This window comes from Mesocricetus auratus, unplaced genomic scaffold (genome assembly GCF_017639785.1).
Source record: "Mesocricetus auratus isolate SY011 unplaced genomic scaffold, BCM_Maur_2.0 Super-Scaffold_100013, whole genome shotgun sequence".
In the NCBI taxonomy this organism is placed as follows: Eukaryota; Metazoa; Chordata; class Mammalia; order Rodentia; family Cricetidae; genus Mesocricetus; species Mesocricetus auratus.
In genome coordinates, this window is record NW_024429196.1 from 13307290 (window position 1) to 13320336 (window position 13047).

Consider the following 13047-nt stretch of genomic DNA (forward strand, 5'->3'; position numbering starts at 1 on the left):
CAAGACCTGTCCCCGCTGTCCGGGGCCCTCGGTCCCGCAGACAGCTGCAGGGCTGTGCCGGCTCCCGGAGCGGCTCTCGGGAAGCGGCCGGGGTTGTGTGCCCGGCGTCGGGGTGCGGGGACCGGAGGGCTCGCGGGTGTCCAGGTTTCGGGGGGCCTGGCGAGCACCACTCCTGTCCTGGCCCGCCTTCCTCCTCCAGCTTGGCTTCCCAGGCCGGGTGACTGCAGACCAAAAACTCCTCGCCCCCGAGCGTCCCCCGGGAGGGGAGGGGAGGGAGGTGGGGTAGGAGGAGGTGGATCCAGAAGGAAGGCGCGAGCAGTCCGCCCCCGGGAAGCAGCTCGCGCGCCCGCCGGCCGGGACAGTCTCGCGCTCGGCGATCGCGGGAGCGGGGGGCCCCGGCCGGCCCGGCCAGGCGAGGGGAGAGTCCGGCGGCCACCGCCCCGCCCCACGCCCTCCCGCGGCGCCGAGAGCCCGGGGCCGGCCGGGGCAGGTCGTGGCTCTGCCTGGGAGCGGACCCCTAGCCCGTGTCCTCCGCTGCGTGGCCGTCTCTCTCACCGCCCGGGGCTGAGGCGCGGGCCCGCGGAGGCCGCACCCGCGTGTGCGCAGCGAGCGAGGCCGGGGCACAAAGGCGGGCGGCGAGCGCCCGGGTCCGGCGGGCCTCGGAGGAGGGGCGGCGCCTCATGAATATTAACCGAGCCGCGGCCTAGCGCGCCCCGCCGCGGGCCGAGCCGCCGAGCGGAGCCCTTGCTGCCCGCACGCGCCCGGGCCGCGCTTCCCGGGAGCCCGCGCCGGCGACCCGCCTCAGGAAGGGGCGGAGGAAATAGTGGTAGGTGGGTGGTTTGCTTTGCGCTTTTCCCTCTTGTTCAGGTGGCCACCCGGGAGGGCGAGCCGGGGTCGGGGGGCCGCACAGGCGAGCTAAGAGTTGCCGGGGCCGCGGCTCTCCCAAAGCATGCCCGGGAGCTGGAGCGGGAGCGGCGCCGCGTCCCAGCCGCGGCCGCACGCCTCCCCACCCAGCCCCGCCGCGGGCCAAGGAAAACAGCCGCCTCCTCGGGGGCGCGGGCCGGGGCGCAGGGCAGGCTGCCACGGGTGACCGGAGTCACCCGCGGCCCGGACGGCCGTCGCAGACGCCGCCGAGCCCACGCCCGCCTGGGTCGGAGCAGGCTTTTTGTTTGTTTGTTGGGGAGTTGGAGGGCGTCTGCGAGTCTAACCCGGTGCGGAGAAAACTTCGCTTAAGAGTAGTAGGTATCCGGGTGCTGCAGAATGCGCACACTGCCTCGCCACTGCCCAGGAAATGCAGCAATTAAAATGCACTTGAACCGGGAATTTTTTTTTCTTCTTCTTCTTGAAGGCTTCATAGCAGCCGGGCGTGTTTGACACAGCCACCAGGGCAGTTCTGAGGTCTTGCTCTCTGGGTCTCTTCCCTATGTTCAGGGTTTTTCTTTCCTTTTAAAAAATGTGTTGCATGTGAGGATTGTTTCTTTCCTTTGCGTGGTTCACCTTCGTGAACAGTAATCCTTTGGATTGTGGGAGAGGGGGAGCTTGGTCTGGACTTGTGGCTAGGCTAAAGATCGGCGCCTGGGGAAAGTTCACGTCCTTCATTAACTTGTCCCTGTTCTAGGAAGGATCTCCGAAAGCTGACGCCACAACAACCTACTAGGATTTTTCTCTGGCCTCGGAGTAGCGCCGCTCGGAAGTGGACCTCTTTTTATCCGCACTTGGCCTTCATCCTACCTGTCGCCCCTGTACTTTAAGTCTGGAGAAATGAAGAGGGCGAAGTCTGTGGAAGAGGGCATTTGAAGGGGCTTCCTGCAAATCTTTCTGATCTCGTACGTTTGACCAGTCCTGCATCGCTTCAGAACCTGCTGTGGAATTGGTCCCTGTTGGTGTTTAGTGGCACCTCTCCAATGTGGACTCCAAAGGATTTGTCCCTTTACTGTTTGAAATGAAATGATGGCCACACATTGGACTGGTCTGCCTGAGGGAGATGGTGACAAACTCAAGGCCTGTGGGGCCGCCTCTGTCTGTGAGGTAAGCCAGCTAGCTGGGCGGTGGCTTATGTCTGTCTGTGAGCGTCCTTAGAGAGTGGGGTCGTCTGCCACTGGGCCTCACGAGGAGGCTCCTTGGGGGCGTTCAGCTGCTTGGTGGCAGCGTCTCAGTTGACCAGGAGAGGTGAAACCTGGCCTACTTCTGTTTCTAGCGACTTTAGTGACTAATTAGTAGGAACGAGTCTCTGTCTTAAATGCCTGTATCTTGGTTACCCTTTGGGGCAGGGACATTCTTCCATCCACGGTGGTTGAGAAGCCTGAGGACAGACAGTTCGGCATCCATTTTTCCTTCAGTGTTTTGGAGCTCGAGCTGCTCTGGGGTGGCTTTATGTAACTCTTGTATGTGCTACATCCCCAGTGGGGAGGGCAGCTGGTGTGCCTTGCTGCACCTGGAAGCCAATGTTTTTGACTCTGATGGGAGGGGATCCTGGCTGCTAGTGCCGATAGCGATAGCAGCTTTGAGTGGGAATCCAAGTCGAAGTCTTCCCACCGACAGTTTCGGCTCATTCTTGGCAAACGCCTGTAGTGTTGAAATTCCAAGCTCCTGAAAATCTGGGTTTGCCGTTCTTTTATTTATGCTCTGTGGGCCTTTATACTGCTTCATAGTTCTGGGGGCTGCTCTGGGCGTCAGGTGGCTTGCATTGAAGTTCAGAGAACAGCTAGCTGGGAAGACTACTCCAGGTTCCCTAATTTTTCTTTTTCTTTCTTTCTTTTTTTTGAGCCAGCCAAACAGAATCTGTAGAAAGTCTGTTCATTTATGGCATCCATATGCCCGGTTACCTTCTGTTCCTTATTCTCCTGGTACTTGAGCTGGTGTATGTGGAGTTCATTTCTATGAGGGATCTATTGTGCTTTGTTTTGTATAGTTTCTGTAATTTGTTTGGTAAAGGCCCTGAGCATTGTTATTTTTTAAACTTCATTCTAGAGGTGCCGTGGCTTCATTGGGATGTGGGTGATGACAATAGCAACATCTCCAGTGAGCCCTCACTAGCTTACCGTTTCTTTTGCCTCTATGGTAAATTTTCACTTGGTCTTTGGAATACCACTAGTTCTAAGCATGTGAATTTGGGCTTTCAGTCAGCTCAGGTTTGCCCCATGAACATGCATGCAGAAAGCATGCTTCCGATGGTTTACTTCGGTGGGAATAGCAAGTTTGTGCAGAGGGCACATTCTGTGTGTTACCACACAGTTTGTTGGTCAGAGCCTCAGGTTTCCATCTAGAACAGGTATTCCACTTTTGATACCAGTAAACACCTGCTTGCAGGTAAAGCATGAGTAAGTCTGACACCACAATCCTCTGATCGCAGTAAACCATAATGACGCCTTTTGGAAGACCTACCTACAACCTGGTGATTGCTTAATGGGTACCATAGTTACGTAATAATATATGCTGTAGTCCTAAAGCTTTATTTGTCATTGTCTTGTGGACACTTTAATTAGCACGCTGCTTGCATTGTGTTTGCTAGAACTAACGTTTATTTGATAATACACATATGCGTGTGTTGTTGTTATTGTTTAAGGGTTGCTCTCAAACCAAGAATTTAGACACACCTTGTATTTGTCTATAAAGCAGTGTGTACTTCTAGTTGGTTGCATACTGGCTTCTTATTGACTGTGGGGTTTTGTGTGTGTGTGTGTGTGTGTGTGTGTGTGTGTGTGTATCAATATATGTATTCACGGGCTGCAAAATTTGTTTCCATTTGGGCATTTTTTGCTTGTGTGACTGACTATATTGTTTCCAGTTGGGAAGGAAGAAGCAATATTGTGTGTATTTTGCTCATTTAAAGAGGACTTGACTTTGGTATTAAATTGGTATGTTTTGACTCTTTAAAGAATAGTCTTCAATTCTTTGTGCTTCAGAAAGCATTTTCAAAGCGGCAGGTGGGAAGTGAGGGGTCTGTGATTATTTTCTGTAGTTTGTTGTGATGTGGGTCTCTCTAAAATGCTGGGTACAGCTTGTGAGTATGTCTGAAAACTAGAAAAGGAGTTGCTATAGTTTGGTTTGATAAATGTTTGTCACTGACTACTACACTTAACGTTTGTTTTTAGTTTTATTGGCAATACTCTATTCTGTAATACTGTCATTCTTCAATTAAAAAAGAAGAAACAGTAGCTATATTCCTGAACGTGTTTGAATAATAAATTGATGTATACTTTTCACTAATGGGGAAACAAATGCATGTGTCTTGGTAGTAATGCTGTTTGTTAATTGACCAAAATGCCTAACTTTGTGAGACATAAGAAGCCAATTTAGTGATTTAATTGGCATTTCTTTCATACTTTATCTAATTAGCTCATTCCATGTCCTATGGGTAAGGTCAGTTGCTTTGCTTAAAACAGAGATTTCATGTTTTTATTAAATGATATAATGCACTTGTGTTGATAAGTATATTAATTTAGGCACCTTTCCTCAAGACTATAGTAGAAGGCCAAAAAGCAGATAACCAATAGCTCTCATAACTCAGAAAGTTTCTTGGTGTTATACAGTAAGGACAGTACAGGTTATGTTCTATACTGTCTTACCTACTATGCATCTAAAATGTCATTCCCCTTTCCTTCCCTTCCTATCAGGGCCCTGTTATGTAGCCCAGACTGGCCTCAAACTCAAAGCAGTCATCCTATAGTGGGATTATAGGGAGTAGCCATCAGGGTGGGCTTTAAAGATATGTTTTTCAGTAATGATTTTAATCACCCTGAATCGTGGTATGTGTGTGTCTGTCTGTGTCTCGTGTGTGTGTGTGTGTGTGTGTGTGTGTGTGTGTGTGTGTGTGTGAGACAGAGTAACTTTGGCTTGCTATTTTGTTTTATATAGATGCCTTTAAATATTCTGTGATAAGATCATTCCTCTTACTAGTACTTAGTTGTAGTCTTCAAGGTTTAGCTTGTTTTTTTGTAAACCAGAAAACTGAAAAGTCACATTGATTTCCCCTTTCCTCCTTAAACACTAATTTCACCTTTTAGTCTGTAACCCCTGGTATTCTATAGTAATGGAAATCTTGGCAAGTTCATTATTAAAAACTTAATTGTTATTGCTGATTTCATTAGTTCCCTCTGTGCCTTGCTTTTTTTTTTTTTAACTTAGGCTGTGATTATCCTGTAACTGTAATGTATTTGTAGCTGATGAATAATATTTGCTTGTTGATAATGGAATAGTGCAAACGCTATATAGTGTGTTTTTTGAGTAGGAAGTTTGTGTGAAGTCTTGGCTTTGATTGTCTTTGTAATGGTGCTCATTTTGTCTTTGTCCCAGACTCCCTTGTTCCATCTCTGGCTCTTTCTGCTTTTTCTTTTTCTTTTTTCTTCTTCTCCTCTTCCTCCTCCTCCTCGTAAGATACTTTTTACTGTTTGCCCAGTTCATATTGGGTTAAGCCAGAACCAATCTCTTTCTAGTCTTTCATCCTCTGTTTTCATACCCAGGCTTTATTTTACGTTTTCCTGTGACCTTAATTTGTATAGAAGTGACTCCCAGTCTATAATCCTGACCCAGGTTTAGGATTGTCTTCCAGACCCACACAACCACTTTGTTTAGTTTTGAGCAGTGTTTCAGAATACCCCACAGCAGTGTGTCTGTCTGCTGCTTGCTCTCTCAGTGCCTATTTACTTGTCTCAGTCAAAAACGAGGTGGTTTTTCTTGATCTTTGTTTCTTGTATCTAAACTTCTGTCAAGTCTCCATTCCAGCTTGCTACTGATACTACCTGAGTTGGGATCACTTTCTCCCTGATGAACCACAGAAACAGGTTTCTCCAGGAGCTTTCCTGCATCTCACCTTGTGCCTGTCTTCTTCCAGAGCCTAGTCTTAAGTGGCGTCAGTAGTCAGAATCACTTTTCTCACCTCTTTTTATGGTTCCTATAATTGAACTCAGGGATTGTGGGGCAGGCAGGCCTTTTCCCTTACCTCCTCACAGGTGTCTCTTTCACCTTGCAGACACTCTCCTCTCCCTTTCCTTACTGCCTTCCTTATCTGATTTTCACTTAGCCCTCCAGGGTTTTCTTTTACATGATTCCTAGGGAAGTCTGCCTTGACTCTCCAAGACCGAGTAGTTACCCCTACTGCATTAGTCCAAAACATGGCGTGCTTTATTGGGAACAAGTGCTTACAGCTCTGGCCATCTGTGTCTTCCATACGAGCTTCCATACGAGCACAGATCATGTTGATTCCACAGTGTCTGACACGTAGTAAATGCTCAGTGTTTGTTGAATGGATGAGTGAATACACTGGAAGGGCTTTCTTTACATTTCATTGACTGTTCACCGAGAGTGTAGTATACTGATTATTATCATTCTTTCCTTCACTGTCTCTTTCAGATTTCTTCAACTGTCTTAGCTGTGTGCATCTCAGGACTCAGTTTGACCCTCCTATGTTTTCTGGTTTTGATTCAGGGTAGTCTCAATCTGGATATGTGACTGAGGGTAACCTTGAACTTGTAATCTTCCTGATCCCATCTTCCAACTTCTGGTATTACAGGCGTATGTCAGGAAGTCTGCTTTTCTCTATTGTTTTTGAGACAAGCTCTCACTTTAGAGCCAGGGTGGTCTTGAATTTACCATCTTCCTGCCTCCGCCTCCCCAGCCTGGGATTACAGGTACATGCCACCGCACCAGGCTTCATTTTAGCTCCTGAGTTCAGATGCCCACATCCTACTGACCCGAGCACTCAGCATCTGTCTGCACTTGGAGAGTAAGCCGGCAACTGCCGAGCCAAACCGGAGATTCTCTGCCTCCCGCTGCTCACCTTCCTTCCCATCTGCTCCTTCTGGGCATGCTCGTCACCGAGATAGCAGCCCTGCTCTGCAGGCTCCAGGATGATTGGTGTCTCTTTTTTAGCCCATATATGATATGTGTATTTGCTTGATTGATTTCTTGGCTTGCTAAGCTAGTGTTTCTCCCTGTAGTAAGCAGAGCAGAGCATTTACAAATCAAATCATGTCACTTCACTCAGATTCCTTTAATGGCCTTTCGTTTCCTTAAAAATTAAAGGACAGAGTTCTTTCTGCGACCTTTGGGGCTTTCCCCTTTCCCCTTCTGCCCTCACTTCCTGTTACTCTTCCCCTCATTATGTGCTGGCTTTCCCAGACTTTTGCTCCTCTGCGTACAGAGACGAATCCTGGCTACCTCGAGGCTCCCACTTGCTGTTCCCCTCCCATCTCTTCACGGCTTACTCTTGTCTCCAGTTGGTGTTTACCTTCCAAGGAAGCATTGCCCGCACCCAGGTTAGCGAACACCAATCCGCCCCTTCCTTAGCATTATTTACCTCAGCATCACCTATCTCCAGTGGACATGCCTAACTAGATGATCCTACTCTCTTTTTTTAGACAGATAATGCATACAGAATGTAAAAGAGTTTGGCTCTTTTGTTCATGTGCTCTTTGTGTTATGATCTATTTTTTAGATGAATGAAGATCAGAGAAATTCCATAGTGTTGTAGAGTTTGTTCTTAGGCATGTAATATGTAAACACAACGTGTTAACCTTGGGGTAGGAAGTGCTTGTTCTTCAGGAGACCTCCTCACTCCTTCAATTCCCTTCCATTTCCATCAGGATTGCTGCTGAGATGTTTGAGTCTTTTTTTTTCTTTGTATCTTTCTTACCTTTGGGAAGTTGGTTACCAAGTTACAGTAACCAGGACAATATGTAGTACAAATGAAGGAAATAATTTGCACCACTGGGTTTGATCACAGACTAGCAGAAGGATAATCAGAGTGGTAGATGGGAAAAGCATATTGAAAGGTAATATACTGAGGGCTAGAGTGCTTTACCTGGCATGCATGTGGTTCCAGGTTTGAGCCCAGGCACTTAGAAAAAAAGTAATATGACTATATTAACAATGTTTCTTGAAATGATTGTCTAGCATATGACTGATACTTCATATTTTTGTTTTTAATATGATCAGGCAAATTTAACAGCTGTTAATTTTAATGAGAATATAGAGATGCTAAGTTTTTATCCTTTTAAATTCCACATTGCTATTTACTGATTTTTAAAATAAGTTACATGTTACCAATCTTATGAAATTTCTCTCCGGTTTCTAGCAAACCAATACTCTAAGCAGTAGATACATGAGTAGCCTTTCAGTGGCATATGCTTAGTTTCTGGGAAGTCCTGGAATTGATTCTAGTTAGCTGTGGTATAACTAACCATTACTTAGTTGTAAGTCTTCCTCCATATACATAGATCCAAAGCCAGAATTCCACTCTGCCAAAATCTCTGTGTAGAACGTTAGGACTGAAGGTGAAGCCTCCACGATTGAGAGTGGTGCAGTGTCACTCACGGAATCCTGTGTGAGTCCAGGTCTTTCACTAGATGAGAGCCACCAACAAAGAACACTTCTCCATAAATTACTAGTGTTCCTTAGCATTCATCCCTTTTAGCATATTTTGAAATCTGCTGTGCTTTGATTTCGTGGTTTTAATTTGAGCAACTACGGGCCAGGTAATCTGTGACAAAGGTAATTCTCTCTTTTGTTCTTTGCACTGTGAAGAGCTTTGCCGTTGCATTAACAGTATGCTTGCTGATGTAAGGACGGTGCTGGTGCTGCTACATGCACAGATGCTGTTATTGAATGCAGCTATTTTCTGTTACAGGAGGACCATATGGTAGGCACTTGTTTTTCTTTCGGGTTGATGTGATTAGATTACTAAAATGAAAGGTTACTGTATTTAAAAACTGTCCTAGTATTTATCTGCTTTTAATTGACCTTAAGGAATTAAATGTGTGAAACTATTATAAATATCCTTCTGTATAGTCTTTGGAGTAGAAAGACTTTGTGTTAGTTACTTGTATAGTTTCTGTGACAAAACACCTGACAAGAAGTAGCCTCAGGAAGGACTAGTTTATTTTGGCTTAGAGTTCACCAGGATGTAGTCCCTCGTGGGAGGGACAGCATTGTGCAAAGAGCCAAGGTGCTGGCCACATTGTATCTGCAGTCAGCCCCGGCTGCTGCCTCTGGTTGCTCAGCTTGTCCCAGGTCTGTTCTCTCTCAGACTCTAGCTCATGAAGTGCTGACACCCACAGTCAGCCCTTCCTCAATTCTAATTTTCTGGGAACATCCTCATGAACATACCCAGGGGTGTGTTTCCATGGTGACTCTAAATCCCAGTCAAGTTGGCCGTGGAGATGAACCTGCATAGACATCTTCACACAAAAGTTCCATTTTAGATTATTTTCATGAAAATCATTTTGTAGTTTGAAGTAGTCAAACTACAAACCATAGTCTCATCAAACTGAGTATTATACAATATAGTTTCTATTTCACAATGAAGTAATCAAAGACAGCATTTTATGCTTTTAAAGTAATCTGAAAGTGGGCCTGGACGATTGCTCTGGGGTAAGCCACGTAAGCCTGGCAGCCTGAACTCAAAGCGTGTAGTGTAACCCATGTTTTCTCACCTCCACAAGTGCACCATGGTACACACATCCCCCAACACATACACACGCACGCACGCACGCACACACTTGGATAAACTTTACTCTAGCTTTAAAAACTTCACGATTGGATTTTTTGTTTGTTTTCTAGTTAATATAAAAACTTCCATTCTCAAGTGAGGATTAAAAATAGGTTTAGAACTTGGTATTTCTGAATATTTATCTGTTTATGGGAAAATAGTTAGACAGACCAGAGCAAACTGTAGTCCATTTCTATAAAGAAGGCTAAATTAAGGACTTTTATTTACTTTCCCCCAGTGTCTGGCTGCTCTCCGGCCTTCTGTTTGATATTGGGTATGTTTGGATTCTGGCTCGATTACTTAACTGCCTTTTGCCCTGTTGCTTATCTCTGTCCTGGATGGACATCTGGTGTAGCTGTGGGTAGTGCCAGGCATGCTCTGTCCTTCTTATAACCTAATGAGCACATAGTGTCTGGACTTTCTGGCTTTCTTCTAACTGTATTCGTCATTAACATAGCTTATGAGGATTTAAATTCTTAATAACGTGTTGATTATTAGATATCAGATGCGTTTAGTACATTTGAAAGTTTATTCTGGATATAGTTTCACTAGTATGATCTTGGACTTATAGGCACTTTAAAAACTCTTCAGGTAAGGTGTTTGGATACACCGGTATCTTCTGGTATATTAGGGTTCTGTGTGAGCTTGATCAGTGAGGCCTGCTTTCTCGTCTGACCTGAATATTGGGTTCTGGAAATAATAGGGATTGGTATGTGAGGTGAGGGAAGGAAATGCTTGGGGCACCCATTTTTAAATGGATCTTTATTAAAAAGCTTTTAGGAAATTGCTCTTTATTTTATTTATTCATTCGTGCTTCTCAACAGGTTTGAAAACAAAGAGAAAAATAGAGATAGGAAAATAAAAAGCCTAGAATTGTCCCCAGGTGTATGCTTGCAAATTCTGGTGAGCATTGCTAAAGTTATGGGCTGAGCTTGTGTCCTGGATTTCTTCCTTGGCATTCCAGTTTATTCTTTAGTCCTTGAAGTGAGAGAAACCCAGAAGGGAAACAAAGGCAGAAACCAAACACTGAGATACTGAAGACTTCTGTGAGGCCCATCATCTCCCAGAACATTCTTGATCCCAGTGCTGGCAGTTTTTTACAGGATTATTTATAATATGGTGCTTGGACCAGAATTTGATTTAGTGAAATGTAGTGGATTATGATTAGAAGTTTTATTTTGCTATTTTAGTCTTAAAAATTTCATATTTGTACTATATTTTTAAAAAAAATCATTTCATAATATATCATAGGCATACATCTTTATTCATAGTTTATATGGATGGATCATACCCATATTGTATGTGGAGGACAAGAAACCTAAATAGTATAGGCCATAGGAATTTCAAAATCTGTAATGTAGAAGAATTAAGATTAGGTTCATTTTCTGCCGGGCGGTGGTGGCGCATGCCTTTAATCCCAGCACTCGGGAGGCAGAGGAGGTGGATCTCTGTGAGTTCAAGGGCAGGCTGGACCGACAGCCTCCAAAACAATACAGAGAAACCCTGTCTCATAAAACCAAAAAAAAAAAAAAAAAAAAAAAAGGTTCATTTTCTATGTCTGTAAAGATAGAACTAGATGATCCTAGGTAGATGGGCCCATTCTAATTAGAAGGTAACAGAAATTAAGTTTGTTTTCTTGGCAGAGGTAGGATGAACTTCAGTTAGAGATGTTCTAGTGGGATATTCAGCCAGGTGTGTTGGGTGATCAATTGAGTAACTTTTTGATTTCTAGTCTAATTAATGTAATGAGTGGAAAACCCTGGAATTCACCCCAAACCTTTAACTGTTGAATGAGTTTGTGGTGTCAAAGTGATCATTCAAGTTTGAGAACAGCAGAAGCCTGGATCATAGTCACAGACCTTTCTAGTAAGTTTTAGTTTATCTTCAAGACTGAAATTGTATTGTAGCCTCTTCTCTTGAAGTTAAGCATTATGTCCATGTTGCTGCTCTCCTGAAGTGGTGCCTTTTCAGACACAGGAGACTGTGTCAGGAGAGCCAGGCATCGTGGTTCACATCTCTACTGCAGCTAGCTTGAAAACTGAGGCATGAGCATAAGTTGAACCCAAGGGCTCAAGACAGCAAAACAAAACACACTTTAAAATTCCACAGGTGGGGCTGGAGAGATGGCTCAGATGTTAAGAACACTGACTGCTCTTCCAGAAGTCCTGAGTTCAGTTCCCAGCAGCCACATGGTGGCTTACAACCGTCTATAATTTGATCTGGTGCCCTCTTCTGGCATGTAGGCAGAACACTGTATACTTAATAAATAAATCTTTAAAAATAAATTCAACAGGTATAAGTGATAGATAGTATGATTTTAAAAAATATCTGTTGTGCTGCCGGAGGTTGGTGGCGCACGCCTTTAATCCCAGCACTCGGGAGGCAGAGGCAGGCGGATCTTTGTGAGTTCGAGACCAGCCTGGTCTATAAGAGCTAGTTCCAGGACAGCCTCCAAAGCCACAGAGAAACCCTGCCTCGAAAAACCAAAAAAAAAAAAAAAAAAAAAAAAAAAAAAAATCTGTTGTCTTGTAATCAAAAGTTAAACACTTTAAAGTGATAGAATTCTGCTTCTTGGCTCAGTCCAGCTGCATTGTGTTTAAAAAGTTATTGCTAGAATAAATTGTAAACAGTTGTTTTTACTAATTTTTAGCAAGAACAAAAGTGAAAGGTAATATATGCACACTCACATGCACACATACAGGTGCACGAACATGCACATACGGCTCTGTACCTGAGTACACACTGAGTACACATTGTGAGTGACAGAAATCATTACAACATAAATCTTCAATAGTGAAGTGTTCATTAGTGAGATAATTTCCCCTGTAAATCTGTCCCCATTTCCCTCTAGCTAGCAGCTCTTCTGATTTTGTCCTTTGAATCAGTCTGGTCTTTCAGGCTGACTCATAGTGGCCAGCATTGGATAATATGATGCAAACACAATGCAAACTAATTGCAGTGTCCAGTTGCAATTCTGAAAAAGAAGCATGGTTTCGTGAAGACAGTGAATGGGAAGGAGAAGGCACACAGCCACTGACAAAGAGGGTCAGGCAGAGTGAGACCCGTTCTCAGATGAAGAAAATGTAATCAGGGTTGATAGGCATCTCAAAGGAGAGCCGTGGAGAGCATGTTTAAGGATTAAGAGCTTTTGAGAAATTGATGTCTTTGACTGTGATTGCATCTGGGAGGGTGCATTTCTTCTCAGATGCAGAATTTAGTTTAGACTCAGTCTTTCAGCAGCTCTGTTTGCCAAGAGACAACACAAAGCAGGTATGAATATATTGATGGATGGATGGAAGTAGTGAACAAATTTCTCTTACTACTGAGAATCAGTAGAAAACCCTAGCTTCTCTGGTTGACTTTTAAATGAAGCTGTTTAAAAAGAGCTCTCAGGGGTAGCCTCATACAAGATCGTAGTTCTCAAGATGCCCAGATAAATCAGAATTGTGAATGTTTTAACTGCTACCATTTGTGACTCTCACGGGTCTTTGCTGCTTAGAGTACCATTGATGCCTTAGCCAAGAGTTCAGGTGATTAAAACCAAGACTAATAGGCACAAT

General features: G+C 44.6%; 1 protein-coding gene across 5 annotated transcripts in view; it reads left to right on the forward strand.

Moving 5' to 3' along the window:
- The first annotated feature begins 464 nt into the window (after positions 1-464).
- Positions 465-13047, forward strand: part of Arhgap21 (Rho GTPase activating protein 21) — a 116906-nt gene continuing 104323 nt past the window's right edge. For 3 of the 5 annotated variants that reach the window (XM_013122517.3, XM_021234456.2, XM_005082694.4), the window contains exons 1-2: positions 465-830; positions 1619-2028. In XM_013122517.3, the coding sequence (XP_012977971.1) occupies positions 1948-2028 (81 nt within the window). In that variant the 5' untranslated portion in view covers positions 465-830; positions 1619-1947. Of the gene's footprint in view, positions 831-1093; positions 1239-1618; positions 2029-13047 lie in introns of those variants that run through there. The other 2 variants (XM_013122518.3, XM_013122519.3) reach the window with 2 other exon arrangements.